Source organism: Gamsiella multidivaricata (genome assembly GCF_025024155.1).
Source record: "Gamsiella multidivaricata strain RSA 2152 chromosome Unknown BC939scaffold_52, whole genome shotgun sequence".
NCBI lineage: Eukaryota > Fungi > Mortierellomycota > Mortierellomycetes > Mortierellales > Mortierellaceae > Gamsiella > Gamsiella multidivaricata.
This window is the reverse complement of record NW_026251760.1, coordinates 165,754-190,296: the sequence shown is the minus strand read 5'-3', so window position 1 is coordinate 190,296 and position 24,543 is coordinate 165,754. Positions and strand designations below refer to the sequence as shown.

General features: G+C 50.3%; 7 protein-coding genes across 7 annotated transcripts; 5 read left to right on the top strand and 2 right to left on the bottom strand.

Moving 5' to 3' along the window:
• The first annotated feature begins 314 nt into the window (after positions 1-314).
• BC939DRAFT_457976 (uncharacterized protein) lies at positions 315-1,783 on the top strand. The gene is made up of 2 exons (XM_051556541.1): positions 315-902; positions 1,069-1,783. Exons 1-2 carry the CDS (start codon positions 398-400, stop codon positions 1,593-1,595), a joined length of 1,032 nt encoding a protein of 343 aa, XP_051410125.1. The 5' UTR covers positions 315-397; the 3' UTR covers positions 1,596-1,783.
• Positions 1,717-2,845, bottom strand: BC939DRAFT_457974 (uncharacterized protein). The gene has a single exon (XM_051556540.1). It carries the CDS (start codon positions 2,399-2,401, stop codon positions 1,772-1,774), a length of 630 nt encoding a protein of 209 aa, XP_051410124.1. The 5' UTR covers positions 2,402-2,845; the 3' UTR covers positions 1,717-1,771.
• A 271-nt stretch (positions 2,846-3,116) lies between these two features.
• On the top strand, positions 3,117-5,585 carry BC939DRAFT_234724 (uncharacterized protein). The gene is made up of 5 exons (XM_051550897.1): positions 3,117-3,190; positions 3,281-3,564; positions 3,660-3,758; positions 3,865-5,190; positions 5,320-5,585. The coding sequence occupies exons 2-5, from the start codon at positions 3,454-3,456 to the stop codon at positions 5,527-5,529; spliced, it is 1,746 nt and encodes a 581-aa protein (XP_051410123.1). The 5' UTR covers positions 3,117-3,190; positions 3,281-3,453; the 3' UTR covers positions 5,530-5,585.
• A 6,477-nt stretch (positions 5,586-12,062) lies between these two features.
• Positions 12,063-13,039, top strand: BC939DRAFT_234654 (uncharacterized protein). Its single transcript, XM_051550896.1, has one exon. It carries the CDS (start codon positions 12,165-12,167, stop codon positions 12,870-12,872), a length of 708 nt encoding a protein of 235 aa, XP_051410122.1. The 5' UTR covers positions 12,063-12,164; the 3' UTR covers positions 12,873-13,039.
• Positions 13,040-15,924: 2,885 nt separating this feature from the next.
• Positions 15,925-16,817, top strand: BC939DRAFT_399429 (uncharacterized protein; the record flags this gene model as incomplete). The annotated part of the gene is made up of 2 exons (XM_051552472.1): positions 15,925-16,190; positions 16,367-16,817. The coding sequence occupies 2 exons, from the start codon at positions 15,925-15,927 to the stop codon at positions 16,815-16,817; spliced, it is 717 nt and encodes a 238-aa protein (XP_051410121.1).
• Positions 16,818-17,796: 979 nt separating this feature from the next.
• Positions 17,797-20,617, top strand: BC939DRAFT_457960 (SGNH hydrolase-type esterase domain-containing protein). Its single transcript, XM_051556539.1, has 4 exons — positions 17,797-19,220; positions 19,377-19,467; positions 19,599-20,146; positions 20,354-20,617. The coding sequence occupies exons 1-4, from the start codon at positions 18,135-18,137 to the stop codon at positions 20,507-20,509; spliced, it is 1,881 nt and encodes a 626-aa protein (XP_051410120.1). The 5' UTR covers positions 17,797-18,134; the 3' UTR covers positions 20,510-20,617.
• BC939DRAFT_457957 (uncharacterized protein) lies at positions 20,618-22,814 on the bottom strand. Its single transcript, XM_051556538.1, has 3 exons — positions 22,243-22,814; positions 21,818-21,994; positions 20,618-21,004 (listed from the first exon to the last, which is right to left on the bottom strand). Exons 1-3 carry the CDS (start codon positions 22,355-22,357, stop codon positions 20,874-20,876), a joined length of 423 nt encoding a protein of 140 aa, XP_051410119.1. The 5' UTR covers positions 22,358-22,814; the 3' UTR covers positions 20,618-20,873.
• Positions 22,815-24,543: the final 1,729 nt, after the last annotated feature.

The window sequence follows — 24,543 nt, the reverse complement described above, 5'->3', positions numbered from 1 at the left end:
ACAAGTCTTTATGCCGGCATCACACAGCTCCTTACCTTGCACCCAAGCGAAGAGTACGTGTTATCCTCGTATTGTTATTTGCATAGAATAGATTATGTATGTACTATGGTTTGCACTTTGTATACTAATATATACATGCATATTCTTCACATTTTCCTTTTTGCCTAGATGGAGTCTTTACGTTCTGTGGCTCAAGTATCTGAGTAACTTTTGGCCCGAGGATGTTGGGTTCATTAGGACGGCGATCGAGGATATGAGAGTGATCGACCATCGCCGGTTCGTCGCCAGGGACCATATGTCGTCGTCGTCGTCGTCGTCTTCATCATCGCCATATCGCCTCACGACCGTGGGACCAACGGCTTATTTCGCATCTTCCACGCACGAGACCATCAAGATCATGCGGTCCCAGGTGTTGGAGTTGGAGATGGCGGACGAGATTGGGGACGTGGGGCAGATTCGCAGACGGAGAAGGCCTAAAGCAACAACGACCCTTACGGAATCAGCGCCAGCGCGATCGCTCTTTCTTGCCTCAGAGGGGCATGCTGTGCACTCGCACGATTTCCAGAGTATTTCGCATCCGGGGTTGTCGACTGCGAATGAGCGGGCTGTGGGACAGAGTTCGGTGCAGGGTCCGCTATCGTCCTCACCGACGATCGATGGCCAGTCGTCCTATGCGCATCATCAGTGGGCGCGACAGAGCTCGATCTCTGGAGAACAGCAGAGTGGTTCGCGTGGGGCCGTGGCCGGGAATACGGATGGACAGAGAATCGAGAGGCCGATCCGTGTGGGTGCTGCGTTCGGGGGCGAGGAGAGGCGGCGGCCTGAGCCGGAGTACTATGTGGGCGAGGTGTTTCGGCATCTGATCTATCGCTACACGGGTGCTATTTACGGCTACGATTTGAGTAAGAGATCCATTGTCTGTTTCCTTTTATTATTTATTTATTACTTTTGGGATGTTCTTGTGGAAATTTTATTGAGTTTGCTACGTTATCTATTTATTTTTCTTTTTTTTTATCATTTATTATTTATTATTTATTTTTATTTTTTCATTTTTTTCGTCTTCTATAGAATGTGAGGCAGGAGAAGGATGGATACAATCGATGGGGATTGACTCGCTCGTCTATGGAAGACATCAACCGTTTTACAATGCACTTTTAAGTGATGGTTCAAAACGATATGTGGCCCAGGAAAACATCCAGGTCCTCTTTCGCGATTTCAGAAAACCAGCAGCAGCAGATGCGGATCCAATTCCTTCCCAGTCCCAAGAGACCCAGGAGACCCGGATCGACTTTGGATCAAGTCCAACTGCAGTCCCAATAGGATCTTCAGCACCCACTTCAGCAGCCATAGCATCAACATCGCCAGTAGCGTCAATGTCAACGTCAACATCAACGACCGCAGGGGCCAACGTACCGGCTGGGACTGCAGACACTCTGCTCCCAGGAAGCCCTTCGTTCAACCTTCGGTTCTCAGAGCTGGGGCCGTTGGGGATTGAGACTGTTGGACAGTATTTCGAAGCATGGGATGGAGTCCATGGTCACTATGTCCTGAATAAGGAGCTGCGCAAGGTCTACCCGACAGAAGACTATCTATAATAATAATTATTATTATAATAATAGCGAACCCCTCCCCCCAGCGACCAAAGCACAACATTGCTCCGATCGAGGATCTTCATTTGCCGAACAAAAAGAGACTTTTTGATTTTTTAATGCAAGGGGAGTGTACATACACGGGAATTTATGCCAAATGACTCTATGGATATGTTTGTTGCTCAATTTGAAGCGGACGAGGACGAGGACGAGGAAGAGGAAGAAGAAGAAGCAACGGGTGAGAGCACAGAGGCCGGGAGGGTGGCAGCGACCTTCTCGAGAAGCTGTGCCTCTTCCTTGGCAAGTTCCTCGAGCTCCTGAGGGGTCTGGAGGCCCCTGGTCTCCTTGCGCAGCTCGTAGAGCTGTCCGAGCTGCTGATCTGTCATCTTATCGAGAAGCGCCGGGTTGAGCTTCTTGCCAAAGAGTTGGCCCTGGGCGACTAGGCGCTGGAGAGTGGATTCACGGGCTGATTCGGCGGAGGATACTGAGGTGGGGTGTGCTGAGGGTGCTGTTGCTGCTGCTGCTGCTGGAGATGATGTTTGAGTATGAGTAGTATGAGAGTGGCTCTGGTTCTGGTGCTGGTCCTGTTGGGAGTTGGGGGAGGCGGAAATGATGTGGTCGAGATATTCCTGCCACTGCTCGAGGAAGCCGACGATGTAGAGGGGGTTGTCGACGTCCTTGTGGCGGTGGAATTCTGCCTTGACGTAGCCGTCGCCGAGGATTCGGAATTGTGGGGGGAGATGGACTCGGTGGGCACGGAGGATCTGTCGGTAGAGCTGGAGGGGCGGGATGAGCGCCTTTTGGGGGGACATGCTGATTCTTTTTGTGCGGAGAAGGGATCGGATGGAAGGAGGAAGGAGGAAGGAAGGAACCGTACATTGGAAGGGGGGTGTGGAGGGAGGGCCTTTCGGAGGTTATGGATGCCACGTGATGGACTTTGCCCCCCCGGGGCGGTGCAGCCACGCACATGCCCCTGTCCTGGCTGGTAAAGTCGCGGCCAAGCACCCACCCGCTCTCTGGAAGTGTTTGTTAGGAAGGGAATGGAGGAATGAAGAGTGAATGTTCATGGCTGGCTTTATGATGCATCCCCTTCCGGCTCGGTGGATGCGAAGACGGAGTGGACTCGAGTGGAATGGTGCTCACAGGCTGGCTGCGAGATAAAAAAAATTGGTGGCAAAAGAGATACGATGTGTTTGCCGAGGGGTCAAACGATGTGGATGGGGGTGGAGGAGTGATAAAATAAAGCAATAGGACCATCATATCATGCTCTCTCTTTTTTTCCCTTCTTTCCTCTCCCCATCTTCACCCATCCTGCCACTCATCTATCCTTCTTCTCTCCGCACTTGGTACCTTGTCGTAGTATTCTTGAGCACCCTTGCTGGTGAATGGCTTTAGGATGGGCATTCACAAGAGTAAGATATAATACACGCAAAAGGTGAATGTGGGGGACGTGAAGGGGAAGAAACGAGATACTCGCTAACACCTTCCTCTTGACTTGTATGTAGACCTCTTCAACGACCCGGAACACATCCCTGCCGAGTTGATATGTTCATTATGTTCCCATATCCTCTTTCAACCCTACCAGGTCCTATGCAACTAAGGTAAGTTTGCTCCATTTCCCACTGCAGGTGATACTTTACTGGCCATGATCACTAACGAAGCCTCTGCTTTCTGATTTCAATACTAAATAGACCATATCTTTTGCAAGGCTTGCTTGGACAGCTACATTGAAGAGTGCTCCGGTGGATTAGAGCGACCAGAGACACTTCAACCCGACAATGACTCTGTCAGGGAATCAACGGCAGCGGCAGGAGGCCGTCCACAAGCGAATTTGCACACGCAAGACACTGAACGGTCCTCGCGCATGGGTTTGTCCTATGAAGACATCGCTCTCGAATGTCCTGAGTGCAACCGAAGCCAAGACCCATCCTCACCCCTTCAATTATGCGCTGTCCGACCAGCCAAGTTTGTCGAAGTAGGTCTTTAAGAAAAGATTTCTCAGGGTACTGTCTTGGCTCGTTTGCACCTTCCAATAGTATTGACAACTCTGTATACCTACGCCATAATTAGAGGATGATACGAGCACAGCGGATTCGCTGTCCAACAACGATGAATAGATCCTGTCAATGGGTTGGAGCCATCGAGGATATGGACCAGCATCTCGATGTGGTAAGTAACAGCCCAACTTAATTAGGCGCCTGGAAGATGCCTGTAGAAAATACACACAAATCCAACATTGGACTCTTTTTCTTTTTCTCTTTTGTCGACCTTGTAGTGTAGGTTTGCCATCGAGCTGCTGTGTCCTCACCAGCAGTACGGATGCACCTTTAGAGGCGCAGCTTTTGATATTGTTGCGCATCTTTCCTGTTGTCCCTTCTCCTCTCGTGCGATAGGAAACATTTCTGAGCGCTCAGAGAGTGCCGAAAGAAACGCCCCTGTCAGCCAACATACTGTACCAGCGCGTGAACTTCCCTCTCCACCAAAATCCTCTCCACCAAACCCTCCAATGGAAGATGGAGAGCACAAGTGTGGTCATTTGGATAAGAGTCAAAGTCAGGAGCAACGATCCGTGTCAAGGTTTGTGGAAACGGATGAGCAGTTCGTAGACGTTTTCCGCACGCCACCTCTGCATACCATGGACGAATTCGAGACTGTTGACGAACCACACCCAATAAAGATGGAGAGAATGGAGGCGGACTATGATCACGACGCGTTTTCGGAACTTATGGAGGATCTGGAGATGTTGGATATGACGATCTCGCCCACCAAGACGCCGCTACCAGGAGACTGCCAGGAGCAGCAGGTTCATCCTGAGAATGAATTGGTTCCGTCACCCGCGCCTTCAACACGCAGGCGTAGGTTAATCATCGAAGAAGAGTCGGATACTAGCGGCGAGGTCGTGAGCCACCGGCCAGAGCAGGCAGCAGCTGTGGCGATTGGAATTTATTCCGACGAACAACCTGGTCAGGAACGCGTGCGTGTCAATAGCGAAAGTCGGTCGCCGAAGAGGAATCGGGTTTTGATGGACATCACGACCCCTATACCCGCACGCATCAGACGGTCACCACCAGCATCGAGTCCCGTACCAAGACCAAGAGAATTTGTGATACAGACGCAGGCGCAGGAAGCGGGACAAGATACCGGCGGCGATCTATTTGGCAACCACCAAAGTCAGCAGGCCATGTCAGCAGAGAAGCAAGGTTCCGCTGGATCACAGCAACAGACACAGCAGGGACTATCTCAACGATATCTTTTGTCACAAATCCCTGCAAGCTCGCCAGCCGATCTTCATGAGAGGGTCTTGCAGTTCCAAGGCCCATGGCAATGGCAGGTTCATCGCGGAAAGGAGGTCCAGTCGCAGACATCGACAGTTATCACGTTGACGGACATCACTTCTGCAGTCGCTGCGAGTGCGCCGACAGTGTCGTCGCCTTCACCGTTGCCCTCACCGAGACCGGTGGTGACAACGGCGCTGGGGACACAACGGAGTTTTGCAGGGTTTTTTGCGCTGCCTCAGCAACCGTCGTTATACATGGCAGAACCGTCTGCGTTTTTACCGCTACTCGTCCATGTCCCACGGTACCTCCGACCACGGCGAAAGGTAAGCCAACTGAAGAAAAAAAAAAAAAAAAAAAAAGACGCACTGTTGAGCGCGCAGATCTCGATAACCTGAATCTGATTATGTGTATACACGTACACATATTTATACACGTACCTATTTTAATAACAGAAAATCCTACGAGGACAGATTCGCTCGAAGCGTTTGACGCCGATTGTCCAGACCAACAGGACGCCGCAGGACCAGCTGGGACGAGAAAAGATGTACAGGGAGATTTTGATGATGGTGACACCGGACATTACCTCGCCCGAGGATTCGATCTCGTCCCACCACAGGAATTCTGTGCACCCCCCGCCGCCTTCCTCAACGCCACTGTCGTAGTCTAGTCTAGTCTAGTCTAGTCTAGTCTAGTGCAGGCGGGCCCAATATATAGCAGCAGCTGAGCATTAATTAGTGCTGTGCACGCATGAGGTGCATAAGCAGCGCGTTTTTTTTTTTCTTTCTTCTTTTTCTCTTTCGAAATTATGCATGGGGGTGTCGGGAGAAAGAAAGGGATAGGGTATCCTTCACATGTCTTCTTTGTTGTGTTGCAAAAGAGTATAAAATATATAATAATAAACAAAGACACTTGCTATGAAGGAAAAGTAACGTTGTCGGGGGTGTTGCATACGACCTGCGTTTGCACTTGGACGCCTCACAAAACCCCCCTCCATTGTCTGGGCCAGACGCGATTTTCTATGTGTGCTCGTGTAAACGATGGCGTCTGCCTGTCGGGTGGTCGCAACACTCGAGACGAGCGCGTTTCTTTTGAATTCTCTCGTCTTTGATTTTATTTTTATTTTATTTTCCTTGAAGGGATACCATCCACGGGCAAAAAAAAAAAAAAGATCGCCTCGTCTACTGTCCTTTTGCGGTACAGCGCAACAAGTACTTGAGGAAAAGAAAGAGGAGTCCTGATTGGTCGTTCGTAAACCAGAACTAGCACGGAGCGTCTCCCAAGGGACGTGGCAAAGTTCTAAGGAGGTCCCAAGTGGGCGCCTGATTCGTCTGGTTTCTGGGTGAGGCTCTCCCAGGAAGCCTCTGCAGATCCAAAAGGTAGCACCCAGTAAGATTCCTGTCAAACATTGACCAACAAGTGGCCCGCCTCCCCCCTCCCCGTGGAAAAAAATAATGGCCGTTTTTTTTTTTTTTTTTTTTTAATGGACCTGGGAACTGGAACCACAAAAAAAGAAGAAAAAAGAAAGACCCTTGGGGTAGGTAGTCGGCCTGGTTCCCTCGTTCTCGCGCTCAGCGGCTCCGTATTTTGTGCATAGAAAACGAGCAGATCATGTAGTGTAGCTGGGCACACGGTCAGAGCTTATGGCTGCCTGCTCCGAGGAACAAAGCCGGACAGGAGGTAAAGGGTAAAAAGCTTTCGTCTTTTGCGTATACACCTTCGTACCTCTTCCTCCCCCCCTCTCCTCTGTCCCTCTCCCTAAAAAAAAAAAAAAAAAAAACTCCCCCAATAGTCAACAACACGCGCACGAACCATCTTCCGCCCCTGCCTTCGTTATCACCCACTGTCCCTCGCAACAACCGACATCTTCTTCCCTTTGCCCTCTTCCTGCACACTTGTGCCCTTGGCTGGAAACACACTAGCACCAAAAAGTAAGGCCGCCTATAACAACAACAACAATGTTGATGCTTCCTCTTCTCTGTCCTATGCTCCTTCAAAAGTATCGTGTCCATGCCCCGCCCATACCATGGCCCGCAAAGCATGTGCTTTTCATAATTCGGCTGAAGCAGATCCAAATGTCCATTCCCACCCCCCTCTTTTTTGCCCATTCAATCGTATTTTTTTTGATGGGCTGGATGTATAGTTGGTTATACAGCAGACGCGTCTTTTTTTTTTTTTTTCTGTCGATGCATTGGGTGTGGGCGTCAAGGGGGGGGGGGGGGGGGGCATCGATCGAATGAACAGTCAGAGTCAGAGAGGAGAGGGGAGGCGATCGTGATTTACTTTGATCAACAAAAAAAAAATAGACCCTGGGGCAGAGGAAATTGTTGTCTAGGGATGTACGGGATGAGCGACAAGGAATAAAATAACAAAAATGGACGCGCTTCTGAGACGGTCTGTGTATTTGGGCATTAGGAATGCTTGCATCCATATTTATCCATATTGGGCAGGGAAGGAGGAGAGGGAGAGGGGGAGTTTTTGTCATCTGCGATTGCAACTATCGCTGTACTGTACGGGTTTCTACTGCGGATGAGCGACTGAAGCGGGACAGGGGCCTTCCTTTGACCTCTATTCTTGTTCGCGAATGCCGTTGAGTCGAGTCCAGTCGAGTCGAGTCCTCTGCCTCAAAGTCTCCCGTACATCCAAATAATAAAGAGGTGTGTGCTTCTCGACATGCAAACAAAGGAGGCGTCTCCATCTCTCTGCCGCTCTCTTTCGCGCTCTCTTTTTATTAGTCCGTCCTTATTGCTCCTCTCCCTGGCCTCTTTGGGTACCTTCTTTTCTTTGCGTTCGTGTTCATTCCGTAGTATTCTTTGTATCTCTCGGCGCTGGAAGATGCAGCTGCTCCTTTGGCCCTGTCCTCCCCTGCTTCCGCAGCTCTCCTTGCTCCCTCCGTCTTTCCCCCCTTGTTCCTGGTCCTGGTCCTGATCCTTGTATCCTTGTCCCTGCCCTTCCCTATACGTTTTTGCTCATCAATTTTGTCCGCCCTCCTTCTCTGCCTCGTACCTCCCCCTGTGAGAACTGTTCTGTGGATTCTTCCTTTTGTTGATGTGCTCGAGCGTCAGTCAACAAGTGCATGCGCGTTTGGACGGGATATTATTTAAACTGGGTTAATTTCAAGAGTGGTTGCTTGGGTGGTTGCTTCCATAAGGCACGACGCGTTTTTTTGCATGTATTTTTGCTCATGTAGTACGTTTGCTTGGCTCGTTCGCCCGTTCGTTCGACTGCAGCCGGGGGCCCTTGGACTAATTACTAATTGAGAGCGAGGGGGTGGAACAAACAGACCAAGGCCAATATCACGGGTCGTCCATCGTGTGATTGCTTTACTAGCTCCATTATTTCATTTGAGGTGCCCCGTTCGACCTCGACACTTATGGGCGGTTTTCAGGGCAGATGGGGATGACGATCACGATGCTCTGCCGGATGATTCCATCAACCATACGACTGAATCGAGGAGGGAGGAAGACGAGAAGCGAGGCGAAAAAACTGCTGGTGCCATCCTAATAATAATCCTCTCAGCTTCTCAGGAAGCATAGCAATATGGATCTTCTTTGGCACAGACAGACACACAACTAATCTAGACTAATCCGTCTTGGTCTCTGTGTTTGGTGTTCAATGTAGAGCGTGAGCCGGCCTGGGATCCGTTCACGATTGAAGAGGCGCCCATCTCTAGCGTTCACACACACGCACAACTGCATGACAGTACAGTCGGCAAGGCATGTTTACCACATCCTCCCCGCCTATTCGTCACTCTCCGACCCCGTCGTCACTGTGGATCCGGAACACCAGTCAAACGCGCACGCCCCACTCCATCGATCCCATTAAAGAATACGCTATGGGCAGCAACAGCCATGTGTACAACTTCAGCATCGGAGTTGACACGCTCACAGCGGCCTACATCCCTACTTTGTCCTCCATGTCGCTCTCACCCGCCTCGCCTTCTGTAGCCAGTCCCTCACTCGATCCTCGTCCTCATCAGTCTGACCAGTATGCAAGTCTCTGTGCTGGCAGTGACACAGAAGGAGGAGGAGAGGAAGGAGGGGAAGGGGGAGGTCCCGATCCCGGCGCGGGTCCTGATCTGGGGAACGATCGCGCCCTGAACGCCGACATGATGACTAGTGTTAGCGTCAGCTTGGGCTCTGGTGACACGGCGACCACAAAGACGAGCGCTATCCCAAGACAGTCTGGTGTGATCCATTCACGCCAGACTCCTTTCTGTGCCCCTATCGTTGTCGTTGTCGCAAATGGCTCGGACAGCGGGATTGTGGATTTGAACAGGGCTGATGGTATCGATGTTGATGTAGCTATGACCAACATTGATCCTGACCCTGACCCTGACGTTCTTGTTGCTGCTCCTGTTGCCGGGGCTGCAGAATCCCGCAGCAACAGCCACGAGCAACACTCGAGGATGCAAACAGCAGAGCACGAGCCCTGCACTGGCACCGTCTCTGTTGCCCATTCCCGCTCCTCCTCGAACTCGCATGCACAGGCACACGTCCATCGACGATATTTTCGCTCCTTTCCTCCGACAGAATCTCACGCTTTTCACGTTCATTCTCACCCTTGTCTTCGATCCCAGTCACTCCTCCAGCTCTGCTCTCGGTCTCACTCTCAGCGTCAGTCCCAGGCGCACTTTCAGTCTCGGTCTCAGCCTCCGTCCGAGATCCAAGGGAACAATGGTAGGAGAGGATATCTTCATTGTGCAGCAGTATTGTCATATAGTCCATCTGCAGTTCATCGATCTCGGTTTTTTTCCCCTCTTTTGCACACAGTTCATTGTTTTCAGTATTCAAAAAGGAAGACCATCGCTACATTTGTTGTGTTGTGTTGTGTTATGTTGTTGTGGGTGTCTTTTTTTTTTTTTTTTTTCCTCCTTTCAGACCGATAGACAGCCGAACAGATACACCAACCAACGACTCGACCAACCAGATTGAGTTCATCGTGTTTTCTGCTCTTTTAATGGGCTCGCTCTCCCTCTCTTCTTTTTTTTTTTTTTTTTTTTTTTTCGAGCACAAACCAACAAGGGGGGGAGTGGGGGGGGGGGGGGGGAAGTGAAGAGGGAGGACAGACTAAAAGGACAAAGGGAGGGTGCAAAGCAGGCAATCGGAAGCAGGCCCAGGGTGCGACACCGACAGCCAGACAAGAGACAAGGGACGGGGTGGACGGTGGAGGGAGGGTACAGTAGAAAGGGTACACCCATTGAAGGCCCTTCCCTCTTTCTTCTTCCCTTCCCTTTTTCCTTTTTCCCTTTTTCTCTCTTTCTCTCTCTCCACCCTCCGTTCGTTCATCCACTGCCCTGTCTTCGTAGTAACATCCATCCCGTCCTTTGTAGCCCTTTGTCCCTTTGCTCTCAGCGTCTCCCACCCGGCAACCCCTCTCTCTCTCTCTCTCTCTCTCTTTTATCTCTTTTATCCTATCACAAAAAAAAAAAAGTAAAACACGTCTACGCCCCTGCTACGACTCCTACACCTGCAACACCCAACACCCAACACCCACACCCAACACCGCGCACCACCCAACCAACCCCCATCCTCGCCCTACCCATCCATACACGTCGACATCCACAAACGCACACAGCACTTTCCACCCAACACCCCTTCTCTCTCCTCCCTCTTCTCTGGCTGCATCCATCCTGCTTTTCCATTCCCGACCCATCTCTCATCCCCCACTTCCCACCTCTCGCTCATCCCCAGCCCTCTTCCCCCCTCCTCCTCCTTTCCTCATCTCTCCCACACTCTCCCTTCTTCGCGTCCAGGTTGGTCCTTGGAAGGAAACAGAGTGAGCCGAACCAGCTGAACCGTTGTTATCTCTCTCTCCATCCTCTGTAATGTCCTGTCCTGTCCTGTCTTGCCTTGTCTTGCCTTGTTTTGCCTTGTCTTGTCGACCCGCTGTTCGCTGTCCATTCCCTTTCTCGCTTATCTTCCGTTCATTTGCTACCCTGTGCTCTGTCTCCTATCTCCTATCTCCATCCAACGCGCTATCCACTCTTCCACTTTTTCTTTTTTCCCACTGTTGTTGTCATCGTCGTCGTTACTGTCCCCATCTTGGCGCCCTCTCTTCAAGTCCCTTTATCACTTCCTCCCTCCCCCATCTCCGAAACACGTTCTTTATCTCGACCCTGACTGTCCTTTCAATTCAGTCTCGTTCTTGCACATGAATGGTACGATTGACACATTCAATTGCCTCCGCCCCTTCCCTCTATATCCTCACAGCCCTCTTATGGCATTCCTTGGTTGGTTCGTTCGTTCGTTCAATCTATGGCTGGCCAATGCTTTTTTCTCTTTTTTTATTATTTATTTTTTAAACACAACTATTTATGTGTTTGTGTGTTTGTGTGTTTGTGTGTTTACTTAGTGTAGTATGGTTGTACGCGCTCTCCTTCTCTCGACATCTTCTGGTGTGATGTGGACCCTGTTCTGTTGCTCTTGTTTCTTTTTTTATCCTCCGCCTTACAAAGAAGAAGAAAAGAGGCTGGCTCACAGACCCTGTTCTCTGTTCCCAGCCGGGAGCCCGCATCCTCCTTCCCCTGGCTCCAACTTTTTTTTCTTTTTTCTTTTTTCTTTTTACTGGTTCTATGGTTGCTTGGCTATAGCGTTTGCTCTTGCTCCTGCTTTTTTGCTTTTTCTTTTCTTTCTTTCTTTTTTTGCCTCTAGGCCCTGGACGAGAGTGCGTTTGGTTAGACCACGTTTGTAAAAGTGGACACAGAAGAGCAAAGCACACACCTCCACCGACACACACCCACCCACTCACATGCACACACTCGTATCCCGGAAGAAAGGAACATTGACTTGTTGCATTTTCCCATGCTGTATATCCGTGTACGTGTGCTAACCATCCGCTTTCTCTTGCTTTTGTCCTGCTTCACATCCGAATGCGTCGGTCCTCCCTCGGTCCTTGTCCTGATTGTCCGTGTTAACGGCCATTGTCTACGCGTATGTATTTGACATTTTCATTTGTCCATTTGTCCATTTCTTTTTTTCTTTTGCCTTTGGTTCCTTTTGCTCCCTGAAATGGTTTGATTCGATTCGATTCGGTTCGATTCGATCCATCTTGACTTTGACTTTGACTTTGACTTCTCCTCGGGGGGATGATCATCGCTGCCCTCGTTGCCGGTCTCGGTCTCGGTCTCGGTCTTGTGCTTCCGTTTCCTTTCTTATCGCTCTCTCTGTTCGTTCTTTCTTTCTTTGTTCTTTCTTCGGAACGTCTTTTTGTTTTTCCATGTTCTCATTGACAATCGCACTCTGGTAAACGACTTCCCTGCTGGCTGCTGCGTCGACCATATCCTCCGCTGTTTGTCTTTATGATGTTCTGTCCCCTGCAACACTCTTCCCCCCTCTTCTTCCTCTTTTTCTTCTTTTCTTCTCGGTATTCCGGTCTCGCTCCTTTTTGTCTTTCTCTTTTTATATTTTTTCTTTCTTTCTTTTATTTCTTCCTCGCCGTGTCACCTTTATTCTACCCCTTTGATCACATTTTCCGCTCCCACACACACCCACACCCATCCGTCCACACCCACACCCACACCCATCCATCCACACACGCCCAAACACACACACACACACGCACAAACACACACACACACACACGCACAAACACACACACAAACACACACACACACACGCACAAACACACACACACACACGCACACGCACACCCCGTACCCATACCCATCCACATCCAAAACAAACAAACAAACATACAAACAAACAAACAAACAATCCTCTGTGTCCTCTTCGTGTTTGTCCTCTCCCTCGCCGTGTCTTCGCCCTTTCCCTTCCTGTGTCCTTGTGTCGCCACCCACCCACACCGACATCCCTTTATCTCCTCTTCATCTCTGCCTCTGTTCTCTTCCCTCTTTTCTCTTTTCTCTTTCCTCGTTCCCTCCTTCTCTTTTTTCTCTTTTTCTCTTTTTCTCTTCTCTTCTTCTCTTTTCATCCCCACATTCTCCATCTCCCCCCCTCTGCCCTCTTTCCCCTGTACCATTTGCCATTTGCTGCTCGATATCCGCTAAATGCTCGCTGCGACCCTGTGTCCTCATACCAATCAATCTATCGATCTGCCCTATCAATCTATCAACCCCATCCAATCCCATACCACCCAACCCTAACCCGAACAAACCCTCCTCTGGCCCTTCCGCCCCTCCTCTCTTTTTCTGCCCTTTGATTGGCACCCGCTGCCTTGTCCTGTGCACCTCCTTCCATCTAGATCCCAAAGAGGCGAGCAATACCGCAATTTCCGACTACACTCCCACTCCGCAACCGGACCAAGACCATACCCACAGTTATATCCACATCCAGATCCCAGGCCTGTCCCATCAGACCCCGTCTCTAGGAAATCTGCAGGACATGATGATGGAGCACCCGCAGCAGCCCCTGGACTTGCGACAGTTCCAGCTGCAGCAGCAACAACAGCTGCCGCCCCAAGTCGCCGCTCCACATTCGGATACAAATGCCTCAACCCCTCTTGGCGCCATGACCCTCTCCCAGTCCCTCACCATCAACGAAGCCGTCCATCCCTTCCACACCGCACCCGTACCCTCGATCACCCCGACCGGACTCTTGCCCCCAATGTGCTCGGATCCACCCACCATCCACCCCCAAACTACAACCATCTCACAGACATTCGCAGTAACCTCAAGACCACTCTGGTTCGACAACAACGGACTCACCCACCGTGCGTCCTTCCACAGTCTGCTGTCCGCGGGTGGAAAGGACGAGAGACTGCGTGCGAGACGGGATCGCGGGAGCATCATCAGTCTGGCCTCAACCGTCGGAGACGATTCGCCCTCGGATTTCAACTCGCTCGACCTCGATCCTTCATTCAGTGGCGATCTCCATTCTCAACAGTCATCGACCGGAGTTGGATACGAGGATGGTGAATACGACCATCAGGGTATCGGCACTGGATTGGCCATGATGAGCTTTATGGATTTCATGCCCCACTCGCACTCGAGTCCAGGTGATACCAGTGTCGAGGGTGATCTCTCGAGCACCCAGCCATCAAGAAGCAACAGCGTCATGCTGGACCCCTCCACGGTGATGAAGGTCAACGCTATGTTCGAATTGGGCGATGACTCGCTTCAAGCACAACAGGATCGATTCAACAGTGGGCTGGCGCCAGCACACCCCTTGTCGAGGGAGGCACTCCAGCAGCAGAACACTTCCCAGGAACCGGCGACCCGTCTCCAGGCGATGACCCCTGGTCAGGGCCCCAACGAGACCGAGGGCATGCTGCCACCCCTGTGGTCTACCTCGATAGAAATGCTCTCAACCCCAGTCCACCCTTTTTCGATATCTCCATATATGGACGATCGTAGTCAATCGATCTCGTGCGCTGGCGACCCCACCCTCTCGGAGACCTCGAACATGAACGACCGCGAGGCACTAGCACAGCAAGTTCTCAACGTCTATGAGCAGGAGGGGTCCCGCCCGAGTTTGCAGACGCCGGTAACGACATATGCGAATTCGCAGGTCTACTTTGTAAATGCAGATGGATCGAGAACGATAGAAGGACAGATGCCGACTGCCATTGCCGATGGGTCCCATCAACAGCCACTGACGCATCAACAGCAACAGGCACTACTTAATCAGCAGCAGAGACAGCAATTACAAATGCAGCAGCATCTCCAGCAACAACAGCAACAATTGCAGCAACAACAGCAGCAACAGCAGCAACAGCAGCAGCAGCAACAACAGCAACAACAACAACAACAACAGCAACAACAACAACAACAACAACAACAACAACAACAACAACAACAGCAACAACAGCAACATCAGCAGCAACAGCAGCAACATCAGCAAGCACTGCAGCAGCAACAGCAGCACCAAATGCGTCTTCATCTGCGCTCTCAGACTCTTTCCCAGTCGCAATCACCTCATGCACGCGGCCTTTCAAGTCCAGGAATCGAGTATGCCAAAAACCCACATTCGCTCACGCCTCCTCTGCACCCACAGCAACAGCATCAGCTTGGGCAAAAGATGTACACCAGCCCTACGGGCGCAGCTAATTTCGGTGTGGGCAAGGTCGCACGGATCCGTAACAGGACAATCTCCAGTCCCGCTGGGTCCTTCCAATATTCTCCCTCAAGCATGACAGGATCAACCCCGACAGGCGTCAACATGTCAAGGCCACCCTCGGGTCTTTCATTCGGACCCATGCCAGTACGAGAGCGCAAGCGATCACTCCTGGATGCCAACATGGCCCAGGGTCTGGATCAGGTCCGTCAGAACAACGGCCAGGGGTGTCACTCTGCCTCATCGTCCTCCTCAGAAGGCGTCAACTCGTGCGGCACAGGAAACAGCATTGGCAGCAATGGGGTCGGCGGCAACGGTAACGGAGAAGGAAAGGTGGGTCTGTTCTCGGTCAAGCAGGAGCCATCAGATCCGAATCTCGTGGGCCTGGGTCTTGGCGGGAGCAGTCCAGGCGATGCCTCACCTGAGGAAACATACCATCGCAAGAGGACGAAATCTGTGGACATGTACAGCAGCATCATGGGCTCCCTTCACTCGTTCACTCCTCCTCCTCCTCATCCTGCTCCTGCTCCTGCTCCTGCTGCTCCTTCTCAAACGGGCGCTGCTGTCGGTCCAACGAGCATGGATATGACCTCGAGTATGTCGGTGGCGTCGAGTCAGCCAACGTCTGTCCAGAATTGGCAACCTCCAGATATGGCGATTCATTTGCAAATGTACCAGAGCAGCATGCATCTCAATGGACTCGGCTCAGCGTTACCACCCAACTCGATACCGATGCACATGCAGATGAACGGCCCGATCCATCCTCACCAACTGTCACCTGGAATCATGGGATCGGACTCGAATCTGTACCATCTTCAGAGCATGCCGATGGCCGATCATGGCCAGGTTCTCCGCCACTCGACCTCGCACGATCGGATGGGTGTCAGCTATGGTCTGCCGCAGCAGCAGCAACAACAACAGCAGCAGCAACAGCAACAGCAGCAGCAACAGCAACAGCAGCAGCAATTGACTGGGGTCAAGATCAAGACGAAGGTCAAAGGAAGCAAGGGCGCTGGCAAGCCCAAGCTCAAGGGACGTTCGATGTCGATGGGGGACGCCCTGGAGGCGACGGGGAGGCAGAACGTGGGGGGTGAGGATGAGGATGGGACGCAGGGGGAGGAAAAGGCGGTAGCGGGGTTGGACTTTGAGGGGAGTGAGATCCATGGAGACCCGACGGCGAGGAAACAGAAGCTGCGGTACGAGGGCGATCAGTACACGCCACAATGGGTCCGTAATACGGGGCAGGCCAAAGAGGGCTTTTGCGACACTTGTGTCCCCGGCAAGTGGCTACAGCTCAAGAATAGTGCCTTCTGGTAACGTGCTCCATCCATCATGTCTTTTAGTTGTGTGAGAAAAAGAAAAAAAAAGAGGAAGAAAACAAGAAAGAAAAGAGAAGTGTGTTAACTAATGGACTTTTACTTTTTCTTCTTCTATTTCTTCTTCCTACTCCTCTTCTTTTTTTGTACTTGTTCGATTCTCTTATCCACAGGTACCACAAACAATTTTTCCATGGAATTTCCTCCGTCTCTGGCAAGTTGTTCTCGAACCCGGTGCAGACCCGGCAGATGGAGCAGGACGATATCGAGGGACTCTGCCACCAGTGCAACGAATGGATCCCGATCTCGAACCACAAGCGACAGAACTCGATGCTGTGGTACCGTCATGCGCACAAGTGTCATATCTACCACAAGCCCAAGACCCAGGGCCAGAGTTCCGCACGCTCGTCGTTTTCGGCCCCACAGCCTCTGCCGACGTTTACGGATGGACAACATGGGCATGGTGGGCATGGCCACGGACTTGGGCTTGGGCTTGGGCATGGACTTGGACTGGGACTTGGGCATCCGATGATGCAGAGCGGTAGTAATAGCAGTGGTGGTAGTGAGCAACAACAACAGCAGCAGCAGCAGCAGCAACAACAACAACAGCAGCAGCAGCAGTAGCTGATGTTGATGCCGATAACGACGAGGGCAGCGGACAATTTTTGAATGGAAATAATACCATCCTTTATCTAGGGGTAGGGGGGAAAAAAAGAAAAAAAGAAAAAAACCCCCCCTTTTTTAATCTCCCCCCTCCCCCCCTAGCATTTCACGCTGGGTCTTTTTTCACCTTTGGTTGTTTTCGTTTTTTTTTTATTATTTCTCTCTCTATTCTGGTTATTATGGTAGCGGTTGCTTTTGCGAATTCTTGTACTTTTTCTTGTCCCTCTCTCTCTCTTTTTTTTTTTTTTCTTTCGCTCTTTTGTTGCCTCTCGAATAGCTCGATTCTTACTGTGTTGGTGCAACAGACAACAGACAGACAGCTGAACAACTTTTTTTTTTTACTTTCTTCTTCTTTGGGTTGGTTAGTAGTATATTCTTGGTTGTCCCCTATTTTTATTATTTTATTATTTCTATTATTTCTATTATTTCTATTATTTCTATTACTCTTTTGTTGCATGTATGTATGTAAATATAAAAAAAAAAAAAAAAAAAAAAAACCGAAATAAAAACCCCAACAGCGTCGTCCTTGGGATAGGATGGGACAGACAGACTTACATGTGCGGACGTACGTATATATGCGTGTATGCGTGTAGACTATGTGTGTATATGTGTATATATGTGTCTATATGTGTGTATGTATATGTGTAGTGTGTATTCCAACAGTTTGTGAACCAGAGCAATGGTAGTCTAGTGCTATATGCTATGCTATGTTGTGCTGCTGTGCTTTTTTTTTTTTTTGATGTGGTTTTGCTGTGCTGTGCTGCGCTACGCCGTGGATCAAAAAAGTCCGCTCGTCTTTGATGGCAAACTTTATTTTCGGAGATATATATGATATATCGTGTTTGTGTGTTATGTGTGTTATGTGTGTGTAGGTGTGTGTGTGTGCGCTTGTGCGCTGCTATGCTTGTTCAAGGTCCCACACTTTGCTTTCCTCCTTTCTTCTTCTTCTTCGTCTTCTTCTTCGTCTTCTTCTTCGTCTTCTTCTTCGTCTTCTTCTTCTTCTTCTGAGGGCTCCTTTATATCATTGGACTTGGATGGGCATGTCGACAGATGGACAGATGGACAGACAGACAGACAGATTGATAGACAGATAGGATGGATGTCCCCCACAGAGTCGACGGCCGCAAAGCTTGACGCGAATAAAGAAGCGGGAGCGAGAGAAGGGGGGAGTCAGGCCAATGAGAGCGGCCTGGTCAGGGTGGTGCAGGTTGGGATATAAAAAGAGTCCTCTGGTCAGATGTGCGATGAAACCTGCTGCAGTAGGCCAGTGCGCCCTGTATGCAAAGACCAAAGGGAGGGAGCATCCGTTATCTTTTTTCCGTTCACTCGTTCACTCACTCATCCATCCATCTATCCATCCACCCACTCCTCTCCGCTCCTTGCTTCCTCTTTCTCTTATTTTCTCTCTTTCCCTCGCTTTCTCTTCACTCCCTGACCCCGCTTGGACTCGCCGGACGGACGCACAACATGGACAGGGCGGAGGATACGGCCGGACAGGAAGCAGACCCAGCAACCGCCTGTCGGTCCGGGACCCAAGGGTTGTTCTACATCAAAGACTCTGATCTGGCGGCCGAGAGCACCAGCCACAGCAGCACCGATGACGATGACGACGGCAACGGCGATGATGGTGATGGTGATGATTACGCAGACGGTCGCGACAGCCCGCACCCGCCCGGCAACCTCATCCAGAAACACCACCTCCATCACCGCCGCTTCTCCCATCCGTCCGACAACCATAGCAACAGCAGCCGCAGCAGCAGCAGCAGGAACATCCACAGCATCTACGATCGGAACACGGACAGGGAACCGATCTCTTCAAATCGCTCATACACTGACAGTGACGTTGGCGGAAGGATGATTCGAGGACGTGGCCGACGGAATTCATTGGAGGAAGGATATCCGTGGTCGCCATGGTCAGGATGGCGATTGATCCTGAGGCTGTTGTATGCGGTTGTCGTACCCGCGGTGATCATTTTTTTGCTCGGCCGATTTGAACGGTCTCTCCAACAGCAACAACACTATCTTTTGCATCAGCAGCAACAGTATGAGCATTTCCAACAAGTGCGGTGTGGCCAAGGCGAGATGGACTCTTGTGCACCGTTGTCGAGTCGAGGACAGGACCAGCCGTTGTTGGTGCAACATGGTGAGGGAGATGAGAGCAGCAGTCCGTGGAGACAAACCTTGTTGGGCACGCTCGAGAGATGGCGCTCGCATCTGCATCCGAGAGGCCATCATCAAGATCAGGAACAGGATCGACAACGACAACAGCAGCAGCACCATCACGACATCAGGCCAAAGGGAACGACAATGGTTCAGCAGACGTTCTTTGACAACTTTGTTCTATTTGGGGACTCGATCACCCAGGTGAGGGAGGATCAGCTCCATCACCGTTCTCTGCATTTGCCAGCAGGACCTCTGAGCGCGTTCCTGACGTTTCCTATTCTTTTCTTTTCTTTCTTTTCTTCTCTTTTCTTTTCTTTTTTCTTTTTTCTACGGCGTTTGATGTTGTCTATGGAGTAGTATTCGTTTGATGTGAACGAACGGGGATTCGGCGCCCAGCTCGCCCACCTCTTCCAGCGGCGCCTCGATATCATCAACCGCGGATTCTCAGGTATTAGAGCACCACACATACCCAACGCGTCAACTGCCACAGCAGCTGCATCGAACTAACAGCAAGGCGTTCTTTCTCTCACTCACTCGTTCTCTCTCTCTTTTTTTTTTTTTTTTTTTTTTTCCTCACAGGATACACATCCGAGCAGGCGATCCACATCCTCCCACAACTCCTCCCTCGCGTGAACTCTTCCCTTTCCTCCTCTGCCGATTCCCTATCTCCTCCAAAGATCCAGTTCCTGGCCATATTCTTCGGCGCCAACGACGCCTGCCTCTCCCCATCCCCTCAACACGTCCCCTTGCCGCGGTACATCCAAAACCTCCACTCTCTCATCTCCATGGTCCACTCCCCTACTTCACCCACCTACTCTCCCGAAACTCGAATTATCCTCTTCTGCTCACCACCGGTCGACGAGGCTCGCTGGGCGATCCGACGAAAAGAGCGTGGTATGTTTATGGATCGGGATAAGGAGGTTACGCGGACCTATGCAGAGGCTTGTCTCAAGATCGGACAGGAGTATCGGGATAAGGGCCGGGGAGAGGACGGGAAGAAGCAGGAGCTTCATCGGGTCGATGTGATCGATACATGGGGGTTGATGATGCAGAAGGTCGAGGCTGGGGAGAGGACTTTGGAGGATTATCTTAAAGACGGACTTCATCTTGCTTCTGAGGGGAACAACGTAAGTCAATCGGTCGCTCAATCGATTCATTTTTTTTTTCTTCTTTGTGAGGGTGAAAGCAATGTGCTTTACTCTTTTTTATTTCGTTTTTTATTCTCTCTATATTCTTTACAGCGGACCAAACTATTAACAACGCCTTGTTCTTTACTATTTTTTTTTCCCTCCTTCCTGTGAACTGGTTCGATTTACGATGAGGACGCCCAACAGCTGGTTTTCGAAGAGATCATGAAGATCGTTCGAACCAGGTACCCAGAATACGACCCTGAGACCATGCCGATGCATGCTCCCTGGTGGGGTCATCTAGACCATTCTCATCCCGAGACCGATCTCTTGATCTGCGCCAACAAACCGGCAAAGTCATGAAAATCAACATCGATTCATTCGCGATGAAAAGAAAAAAAAAAGAAAAGCAATATCAATGGAATCTTGAACAGGATATGCAAACAATAAAGCGCAAGCGGAGGAAAAACTTCATCGTAGTTCTTTTATTATTATTAATATTATTAATATTATTATTACCATCGTTGTTATTACTATTATTTTTCGTGTTGAAGATGTTACAGGTTTTTGTTGGGTTGGTTAAAGACATTATCGGGTGGGGAAGAAGACAAAAGTATTAGGGTACTGCAGTTGGTATTGTACAAGAGAATTAAAGAGTCGTTTGTTTGAGACTGCCGTGAATGAAGAGTGGGCCGACATTGAAAGAGAAAAGGCTTCAAAGAGATGATCATAGAATGGTGGTGACCGTCGAATAGGAGCCCATGATGACCACTAATGCTTGGATGAGGCCCCATAGAAAGGGCACCCAGGTCGACATCCGATACGCGCCCGCGTTGTATATCGCTGCAATGGCTAGGCCTTTTGTTAGAAGAGTTGAAAAATCGTTGGGGGGAAGGTTAGATAGATTCTTTTGGGATATGTATGGCGAGACATGCTGATGTTGGCATTGATCACCACAGGACCCAAGGGCGATGATCATCCAGGTAAAAAGAATAAGAAAAAGAAAAAAGAAAAAGGCTCTCCCTGTTAATTAAAAAAATAAAATTCCTGCCAATGTAATTAATATTCCTTCTTCTACTTTTGTTGTCGCCGTTGTTCCTGAGATCCGGGATCGGTCATCTTTTTGTGTACTGAACCCGGGTATTGTCGTATGCACACCATTTTGATTCCTTATTCCTTTGTTCCTTTTTATTCCCTGTCCTGTTGCCAACTATCATCGTCGTTCTGCTTCGTTTCCTGTCGGGTCATTCCAGTTACGGAATATGTGATTTTTTCTTTTTTCTTTTTAGAAAGAAAGAGAAAGAGAGAAAGAAAGAGAGAAAGAGAGAAAGAGAGAAAGAAAGAGAGAAAGAGAGAAAGAGAGAAAGAAAGAGAGAAAGAGAGAAAGAGAGAAAGAGAGGGAGAGAGAGGTGGAGATGAGGGGGGGAGAGGGTTCACACGAGTCGCTTGTGGTTATATTGGCCCGTGCTGAATCCCAAGGTGATGCATTCTCCCTCTATCCGTTGCCATTGCTCCTGACATGCTCCTTGTCCTTATCTCGGTCCTGCGTATTGCGTATAAATATAGAAAGAAAAAAAAACTAGCCCTTGCGTCGAAATTATGAGTATGTGCGCGCGGCGCGCGCGCGCACGCACTATTTAAGAATACGTTCAGTCCAGTCCATACACATACCAACAAGACTCCCGCTCAGGATTGCAATAAATGCACCGGTGATAAAGAAAAACACCGGGAGGAGGATCGCCCATTTGTAGTGTCTCCGACTAAAGACCAGACAGGCCCAGAGTCCCGCAATGGTGTAAATGGAGACGATGAAGATGAGTGTCCAGTACGTCGTGAAGCGCCAGATGTCTATTAAAAAAAAAGAAGAGAGGGAGTTCCATTCGATAAGAAACAAGGTTGAGAGAAAGAGAGAGAGAGAGAGAGAGAGAGAGAGAGAGAGAGAGAGAGAGAGAGAGAGAGAGAGAGAGAGAGAGAGAGAGAGAGAGAGAGAGAGAGAGAGAGAGAGAGAGAGAGAGAGAGAGAGAGAGAGAGAGAGAGAGAGGAGTTGGCTGCAGGAGGGTGTCCAGCATAGTGATGTGTTGGTGTGGATTAGTTACCTTTGGGATAGTACATAAAGATGCCATGGCCTAGAGGGTCGGTGATGGGCCAGTAGAGTGATGGCCATGGCGGGGTCGTGTAATCGGATGGCGGCAAAAAGCCGTTCTGGGCCATGGAGTGTTATTATTATTATTTTTTGTGAGGGGGAGGGCTGAGGAATCCCCTGAAGGAACGACTGGAGAAGCTTCCTTTTCTTCTTCTTGTTCTTTGGTTATAATTGGAGACTGGGTGGGAGTGTGAAAGAGAAAAGAAGAGCGGGTAAAGGAATATGAAGGGGGAGGAAAGGAAGGAACGGTTGGATGAGCAGGTGGAGAGAACGTGTCAGGATGAAAGTGCGAGCCGGTGAGAGAGCTAAAACTGGAGTGGAATTCGATCCTGCGGAAGAAAGAGAGGGAAGGGGTGTGGGCGGAATGGAAGTGGGACTATGTGGTGATCGTGAGGATGATGATGGCCGGTGGAGACAGAGAGAGAGAGAGGGCAATGAGTGGGAGGGGGGCCAGTGAGTGGAGTGGGCGAAAGACCAGAAGCGAAGCGCGCGCTTGCTTGCCTGGTGCTTATTGCATGTGTGCGCCCTGTGACGAAACGAAATGCAGACATCCAACAAACAAACAAGTAAGCGACATGCGCGTATGCGTGTGCGCGTAATAGTTGTCGATGTCCTTTTAACTATGTTGATGCTGAGAACGGAGCAGACATAGTCCGACCCATCAAGGATCACAGTCCGCGAAGGCACTATCCCTTTGATTGATGAAGCCGCAATGGGTGATAACTCGGTGCTGCAAGTTCAGCCTTACTAGAGGTGGGTGGGTGCAGGGCGACGTGGCCGGCAGGACGGCTCCGGACGGGTCTGATCTGGTATGAAGGAGCGCCCGATATTGCTCATGTTGTGTGATCCTACATCATCCCGATCCACGTAGCGGCGGCCTGAAGTAGCATAAATCGGGCATTTGGTGGAGGTGAGGTACTCATCGCAAGATACTACGGACGTATGAAGCCTGGATGGCACATTCACATTTGAGAGGCATGACATTAGAAGAGAAGACAAACAAAAATAAAATAGCATACCTTTTCAAAGTGTTTCTCGAAGGACGTGTGCTTTGATGACAACCCCCGTTCTTGTGTTGAAGCTTCAGTCGCCATATGCATACGCGGCGGGTCTTACTCGCAAGCTTCGACGCTCCATAAACCTCCAGATCCCTCTCCACCTGCGTTCATTTGGTTCTCTCCCAGTCCACTTCCTGAACAACTTGGAGTCGTAAAACCCGCTCAAAAATCATTCTCGACTTTGCCATCATATAAGGAAGATACGACCTTGCCGGGTGGGGATTTCCCTACCTCCAAGACACCGGTGAGCTCGATTGAAGCTCGGTCTACTGTGGCGCATCAATTGTATCGTTCTTCGAGACGGTCGGACAACAGCGCTTCAGGGTTTCCGCTGCAAAGCAGTGTGACATTGTTAGTGAGTACAGTCCAGGCTGCGCGCCTTACCTTCAGAGTATTCACTCATCGAGGACCTATCGCACAAAACGAGATGTGGTGATTTTGCCAGGGACCATGCCGACCGCCACTGCATCTTCGTAGCCCTTTTCCGTGATCTCCACGATCGACAACTGCGTGCCGAATTGTTTGCTGATGTCCGATATCTTGGGTTTGAATTTGTCACGCCGCCATTGTCTCCTGACATCAAACGCTATCAAGTTCGAGAGGCAATTCGAAAGGGCGTATCTTCCGCCCATCTCCGCACTGGAAAACTTTTGGCCGATCCTATTGTGCTCGCTCTGCTTCAATGGCTTCTTTTCGCTGCTGCGTATGGGGGCAAAGATCCCCTCCATGTAGTCTTGAAGCGCCTTCACGCCATATGCCTTCGGCGCCTGTTGCGCGATCTTGGCCATAGTTGTCCATCTTTTGACATTTGTCGTCTGTCCTCTGCCTCTTGTTCTCCATGATCTCTTTCCTGTTCTCAATAAAGAGGAGATGCAGCAACCCTTCGTAGGTGTCTCTCGCTAGATCTTGGGTCCTCGCTCAGTACCACATATTCTTCTCCATCATCGTCCTCGAGTCTCTGTCGTTGCTGGCGTTGCTGTTTCCCCAAAGCAGTAACTCATGGGCGGACGTCCGAGGGCAATGCAAGATAAAGGCCCCACCACTTTTTAATGGATTACGAAACATTTCGCCCTCGTCGTTTCCACGCTCACCGTTCCCTGATCTGCCGTCTTCGAGCTCGTCATTATCTGGTCAACATTGTCCGGCTCATCAATCTCAGGATTGTCGCCATTGGGCTCTTCCTTATCTGGCTTTTT